The 7000-nt window shown below is 36.2% G+C and overlaps 1 protein-coding gene across 1 annotated transcript in view; it reads right to left on the bottom strand.

Moving 5' to 3' along the window:
- Window positions 1-1700: 1700 nt before the first annotated feature.
- LOC135225606 (chymotrypsin-like protease CTRL-1) overlaps window positions 1701-7000 on the bottom strand; it is a gene marked incomplete in the record, with an annotated part of 25969 nt that continues 20669 nt past the window's right edge. Inside the window, 3 exon segments of the mRNA XM_064264903.1 lie at window positions 1701-2792; window positions 5324-5479; window positions 6375-6488. Coding sequence (XP_064120973.1) covers window positions 2635-2792; window positions 5324-5479; window positions 6375-6488 — 428 coding nt within the window.

The following is a 7000-nucleotide window of genomic DNA, read 5'->3' as shown; positions in this document are numbered from 1 at the left end:
AAAACTCACAAAGACAATCTTCCATTCAGACCCATCGTTTCATGCGCCGGAGCTTTCAATTACAAAATTTCTAAATGGTTAGCTTGCCTCCTTTCCCCTTTTTTAGGCACTTTTTCTCCCAGTCACATTAAACATTCGGAAGATTTTTGTCACAAATTCAGAGAAGCACATATACCACTTCACAACATAAAACTTTTAAGCCTTGACCTAGACTCCCTATTCACAAAAGTGCCAGTACAGGACGTTCTTCAGTGTTTAAGGGAAAAATTATACCCCTATTCAGATCATTTCCCATTGGCGCTTGACAAAATAATAAAGTTAGTTGAATTATGTGCATCTAATAACATATTTTCATTCGGGGAATCATTCTACAAGCAAAAATTCAGGTGTAGTATGGGTAGTCCTTTAAGTCCTGTTTTAGCCAATCTGTACATGGAATACTTTGAAACCACAGTAATAAATGCAATAAAACCCAAAAACATGCTGTGGATGAGATACGTGGATGATATCCTAACATTTTGGGATAATAGGTGGGGGCAATTTTAATGAATTCCTCTCAAAATTAAATGCATTAGTGCCCAGCATCAAATTTAAAGTTGAATGGGAAACAGACAACAAAATTCCTTTTCTTGATGTTTTAATAATCAGAAACACGAAAAAATACAAATTTACCATATACAGAAAACCAACGTTCTCAATTTCATATATTCACTACTTTAGCTATCACGACATTACTATCAAGATAGTTGTAGCTAGCAACCTATTCTTCAGAGCCTTACGAATTTGTTCCCCAGATTTCCTGGAAAAAGAATTTGAACTAATTCGCAAGCAACTTTCGTCTTTAAAGTATCTTGACCATATAATTGAGAAAGCAATTCACAAAGCAAACGTAATTTTCTACCGACCCCCTAAAGACAAGACCAGAGACACACCCAACAATAAAATAAAAATTCCTCACCTGGAGACGATGAAGAGAGTAACCCACACCCTTGGAAAATCTGACCCTTTTGCATTTACCTACCCAAACACCTTAGCCAAATCCCTGATTAACGTCCAACAAAAGACATCTCGCAAGGACACTGGGGTATATGAGATCCCATGCCAGGACTGTGACCAATCTTACATCGGATTTACAGGTAAATCACTTCCCCACAGATTAATACAACACAAACGGTCAGTTAGGTATGGACAACAGAACTCGGCTATTTTCAACCATATAAATGAACATAAACCATAGAATATCTGGAATTTGTCACATGTAATTTATAGCAGCAACTGCCGGTACAAGAGTCAAATGATGGAATCGGCTTTAATAAAAGAGAAGCAGGTAATGAACATCTCAAAAGGGGCGTGGATTTCAGATGTCATCGACGAGGTTTTCATTTAACCAACGCTTAAGCAGATTAAAGGAAGATTATCAGCGGGGGTGACCTAAATTGGCTTACTTGTGGACGGATCTCTTGGTATAAATACCACCTTTTCTGTAAACTTTTCTCATTCATATACCTGAAGAGAGAGACAGCATTCTCTGAAATATAGTATCTCTATTACTCTCTATATTTTGGTGTTTTTATGGGCTCCTTTTATTAGATATATATATATATATATATATAATATATATATATATATATATATATATATATATATATATATATATATCTACTGCATTCATGAAAATGAAGGATTAAAAACAATCTGACCAACGATTTTTTCTTTATCAATCTCAAGTTCAGAAACAATGCCAATGCTAATTATTACGCTCAATGACCTTGTCATACATCAAGGATTAATGAATGAGGAATTATAATCATTTTTACCCCAAAACAGTCACAATGTACACTTCCCAGTTAATGCATATGAGGCAGAACTATCAGTCGTATAGCTTGAAGTCAATAATGGAGTTCATTGTCTACTGAGTATTTACAGAATGGCGAGGTCACACTAACATGCGAAAAATTTGTAACTTTGTAAGGGATACCTAAATGGTTAGATTTCTTTAAAAGAGTAAGGCTTGTTACATTATTAACACAATTGACCTTCAGCACATCAGTCACTGAGAATTTCTGTCACCTATACAAACGTGTTTTTTTTTTATTTCTACTAATATGAAGCCCTAAATATCATTTGATTCATTAGAGGGGTTTTGATATGTTTTTATTTATTAAGCCACAAATCTCTTTTAACATCAAACGCACTAATACCTTTGGTATAACTAACAATGTGAAATGATAACTTTCTTAGGTGTAAGTTATTCCCATGGTATTAGTGCGTTTGATATTAAACGATATTTGTGGCTTAATAATCAATAATTACATTTCAAAGACAGTATTTTTTTTTTATCTTAGTGACAGTCATTAGAGATGTATTGCTATTTCATTTCATATAGCACTTCCATTGCCAAAGCTATTAATTTTTAAAATTGATTCTCTTCGGTTATGAAGTTGAATGAAGACTGGATACCCCATTACAAATCACGAGATTATTTCTTTTTATTTTTTCTTTGCGCATTTGCGTTGTTAACTCATTTTCATCTGTTCCCAAGAATGAAGGGGCAAATGTTCGCTTCCCAATAATAATACGACGATTCACTCTAGCTATCGACAGCCTCGGGCAGTGGCTCCGTGTCCTGTCGGTTCAAGGCTCCAGATTGTCGAGGATCCAAGGGATGTAGTGGTGGATGGCCGTGTAGACCCCCTGGGTGTTTAGTGCTCCACACGCCGATGGCCCTTTGCTGGTTAACCCGACGAGGAAGTATTTGCTTCCAAAGTTATTCGTGACGACAAGCGGACCCCCTGTAAAGAGAGAATGTATCAATTGTTAGCAGGTTGGTCGTTCGGAGCTGGTGAAGTGTTTTGGTGGCTTGAGGTAATTAGTAAGTTTTAGTTGCTTATATGCAAGTTTCTAGCGGTCTTAGGTCACCCATTTCTTCGGCATTATTTCATTTGTTGTTCCTATTTCTTTGTAAGGAGGTTTAACCTCATTTTCAAATCTGATACGCATAATGTTCTAACTGGTATGGGCAATACCAAATGAAAAGGTTTCTACGAGTAATTGTGTACCAAATACTATTTTCTGTTGTGTATTATTCCTACCATCTGCCCATTTCGTCTTCCACAACCTTTTTACGTAGTCTCACTCATTCACACATATGTAGGCCTAGTCGCATGAAAGACTCGTTGATTAAAAGTTGGGCGTGATAGCATCAGTCTCTCGCTCAGTCAAAGGTAGGCCTATTTGTAAAATAATTCCTCATTCATCTAAAGGAAGTCTGTGTTTAAGTTTCTCACTCATCCAAATGTAGACCTATTTCTATCACAATCTGTCAATTCATTCAAAGATAGGCATATTTGTAAACAATGACGAATTCAGTGTTGCCAAAGCGCGGAGAAACGACCATAAGTGATGAGAAGATTAGAGGGGAGTCATTGAATGCAGAGCTGAGGTCTGCACTCCTCACGTATGCGGCGCTGTAGGTCCGCATATATATATTTATGCTTTTATAACTTTTTTCCTTTAATAAAAAATGATTGAAATTATATATTTTTGAAAATACTTATATTTTTGAAAAATGAACCATTTTCACCAGTCTCGAGTGTTCAAGCGCCAATATCAGTTAAGAACCGATTTTGACAATACCAGCTGACGTAACCCTAAACGTGATGTCTTACAATGCATTCATTCTTTAAGTCCAGCAATCTTCAATTTGCCTTTGTAATTATATATATAGGTTAGTAGAATTTGGTTAATTTGTGAATTAATCTTAGGGTGAAGCCTGACTTACATTATTGTAAACTTTGTCATGCTTAATGAGTTTTTATTTATTATTTTTTTTTTTTTAGAAAACAACTGCAAACATGTACTAGGCAATTGCATTAGTTGAAGTGATTCAACTGATTATAACCGAATAAGTTTCGATATCAGTATGCTAGGAAGTGGTGTATTATTATAATCGTGGATTTTCTTTATATTAATGTAGCTTATCGGTAAAAAAGGATCAATTATGATGTGCTCTTTTCCAATTTTTTGAAACTCATAGCCCTGAATAGGGCATTCGTTTGGCTTAGGATTGCCACATGTATACCATAAATCATGCATAATATGCTGTCCATTTTCTTGGGGAAATATCTCTTTTCAAAATATCCGTATCATAAAAGGTGGCATATAGACCTACATGTTTCATATAGTTTTTGTCAGTTTACAATGCCTATGACATTGATTTTAAGCCTAGACCTATGTTATATAGTAGGTTATTCATTATCATTATTACTTCAGCAAACGTTTTGATTTAACATACAGCATATTACCTAAAGTGACAAATGTGGCTTAATAAAGAAAAGAAAGAATAAACTACTTATGAATATCGAAGGATTTATGGAGCTTGTCAACTTACTCTGTGGGGAACGCAAAGAAATGAATGAAAAGCGACAGTTTTTAGTAAAGAAATACATTTCAGTGCAGTTTTTTTCATGTAACTTCCCACATTTTGCTGAAAACTTTATGAATAGATTTACTTGCCCGCGTTCACTTTGTAGCCTAATTTACGTATCAAATCGTATATAACAATCATAACTATAAAATAGTATTATATATATATATATATATATATATATATATATATATATATATATATATATATATATATATATATATCGAATGTAATAAATCAGCATGAAGACTGAACACTCCGCGCATCTCGTTCGATTCTAAATTGTCAGTAAAGATACGTAATGTTTCAAAAGATATGAAGCAACTGAATTTCGGAACGGGGAAAACCTAACTCTAAAAAGGTTTAATTAGTAAACCCAACTCCTATACTGGTAAAACTACGGTTAATATAATATAACCAGGGTGACTATTTCGTCTAGTTAGTGTAGCAAAATAACATTGGCAATTAATAACACTCCCGGTGCGGAGCTAGTTTCTCGGTGATGTGCGGACTTCGCGGCAACGCTCAGTCATCACACTCCCGCTCAGCCAGAGGTAGGCCTTTTTGCATCAGTCTGTCATTCATCCAACTGTAGGCCTATTTGTAAAAAAAACCCTCATTCATCCAAAGAAAGGTCTATTTGTGTAAGTTTCTCATTCATCCAAAGATGGACCTATTTGCATCACGGTCTCTCATTTATTCCAAGATAAGTGTAAAGAATCCCTCATTCATCCAGAGGTCTAAGTATATTGTTTAGATAATCCCTCATTCATCACAGCCGCTCATTTATCCAGAGGTAGGCATGTTTGTAACATCCCTGATTCATCTAGAGATGGCCCTGTTTGTGTCAAAGGATGAATCATGAAAGGTGGGCCTATTTATAAGCCTGTTCCTCACCTGAGTCACCTCGACAGGTATCTCTCCCCTCGCCGCCTGCGCAGAGCACCATGTCCGAATCGGGATAGCTTCGAGTTAGGGTGTCGCAGAAAGGAAGTTTCTTGATAGGCAGCATGACTTGCTGAAGGATTTCCGGTATAATGACTCTGTTTGGATCTGGAGAGAAACATAGTTATTAATAATAATGATAATAATAATAAAAAACTGGCATAAAAAAGAAAAACTTCTAAAGGGAAGACTTTTTCGCTAGAAAGCAATATGGATAGAACAGGAACGTCTGTATGCATAAATAGCTTCGATAGACAATGACATGAAACAGAAAGGGACATATAAATGAACACTCCCTGGAGAAATTTTCTCAAACTATCCCTTTCTCCAAACGAGAACATTTCCTTTGAATATTACTTTGACAAAAACTTTTTTGTTAAAGTAAGGTTACTTAATCTTAAGAAAGTTTTGAATAGGATTCTTAGTAACCCTCAGGCTTTAATTAATGATTACTCGTCTGTAAACCGTAAAAATGACCAATACGAAAACGAAACTTTTGCCTCTTCTTGTTATTGTCGAACTTTGGATGGGATTACTTTAGCACGGACTCTTGCCGTCAGGGAGGGTAAAATATCATGACTTACAACCAAAAGTCTCTGCCGTCAGGGAAGGTATAATGCCATGACTTCAAACCAAAAGTCTCTGCTGTTAGGGAGGGTATAATGTCATGACTTACAACCAAAAGTCTGCCGTCAGGGAGGGTATAATGCCATGACTTATAACCAAAAGTCTGCTGTCAGGGAGGGTATAATATCATGACTTACAACCAAAAGTCTGCTGTCAGGGAGGGTATAATATCATGACTTATAACAAGAAGTCTCTGCCGTTAGGGAGTGTATAATGTCATGACTTACAACCAAAAATCTCTGCTGTTAGGGAGGGTATAATGTCATGACTTCAAACCAAAAGTCTCTGCCGTCAGGGAGGGTATAATATCATGACTTACAACCAGAGGTCTCTGCCGTCAGGGAGGGTATAATGCCATGACTTTATTCCTCTTTACCTTGGGAGATGGTGCCCCATCCAGCGGCCCAAGCTGCCTTGCCCTGGAGTTCTCCTATGGTAAAACCCAGGTCTTCGGTAGGATTAATGGGAAGGCAAATTGGCAGCACGTAACCTAATTAAAAAAAAGATTTTAATGATTATATTTCTTGAGGAGAGAGAGAGAGAGAGAGAGAGAGAGAGAGAGAGAGAGAGAGAGAGAAATGCTGAACTTAACGACACACTGTTAACATAATAGGTAAACATAATGATTTCTGAAATGGCATACATTAGCAAATAGCTGATCTTATTGCCTTGATGGTCTCACGCCACATGTAAAATAGCACGATATCTGCCCGGCAGAAATCATTAGGATTATTTAATTACTTAGAAAAAAATATAGCAATACCAGGAGAAATAAAAAGCAAAGCGAGACATACTAATACAGTTCGATATTATATGAGGATGAAATTGTACCGTTGAAGAAGTGAGTGGAGGGAAAGCTGTTTTAATTCATCTCAGTCCAGTCAGACAGAATGTGCACCAATACAGCTCATAAAGGCAAGCAAAAATTAGCTGGGTTGATTCTGTTGTGCCTATTCATTGATTGATTTTTAATTTTTAAAAATTAGTCTGATCTCAGGGGAT

The sequence above is a fragment of the Macrobrachium nipponense genome, chromosome 13 (genome assembly GCF_015104395.2).
Source record: "Macrobrachium nipponense isolate FS-2020 chromosome 13, ASM1510439v2, whole genome shotgun sequence".
Lineage (NCBI taxonomy): Eukaryota > Metazoa > Arthropoda > Malacostraca > Decapoda > Palaemonidae > Macrobrachium > Macrobrachium nipponense.
The sequence above is the reverse complement of the archived record's forward strand: the minus strand, read 5'-3'. Positions and strand labels throughout refer to the sequence as shown.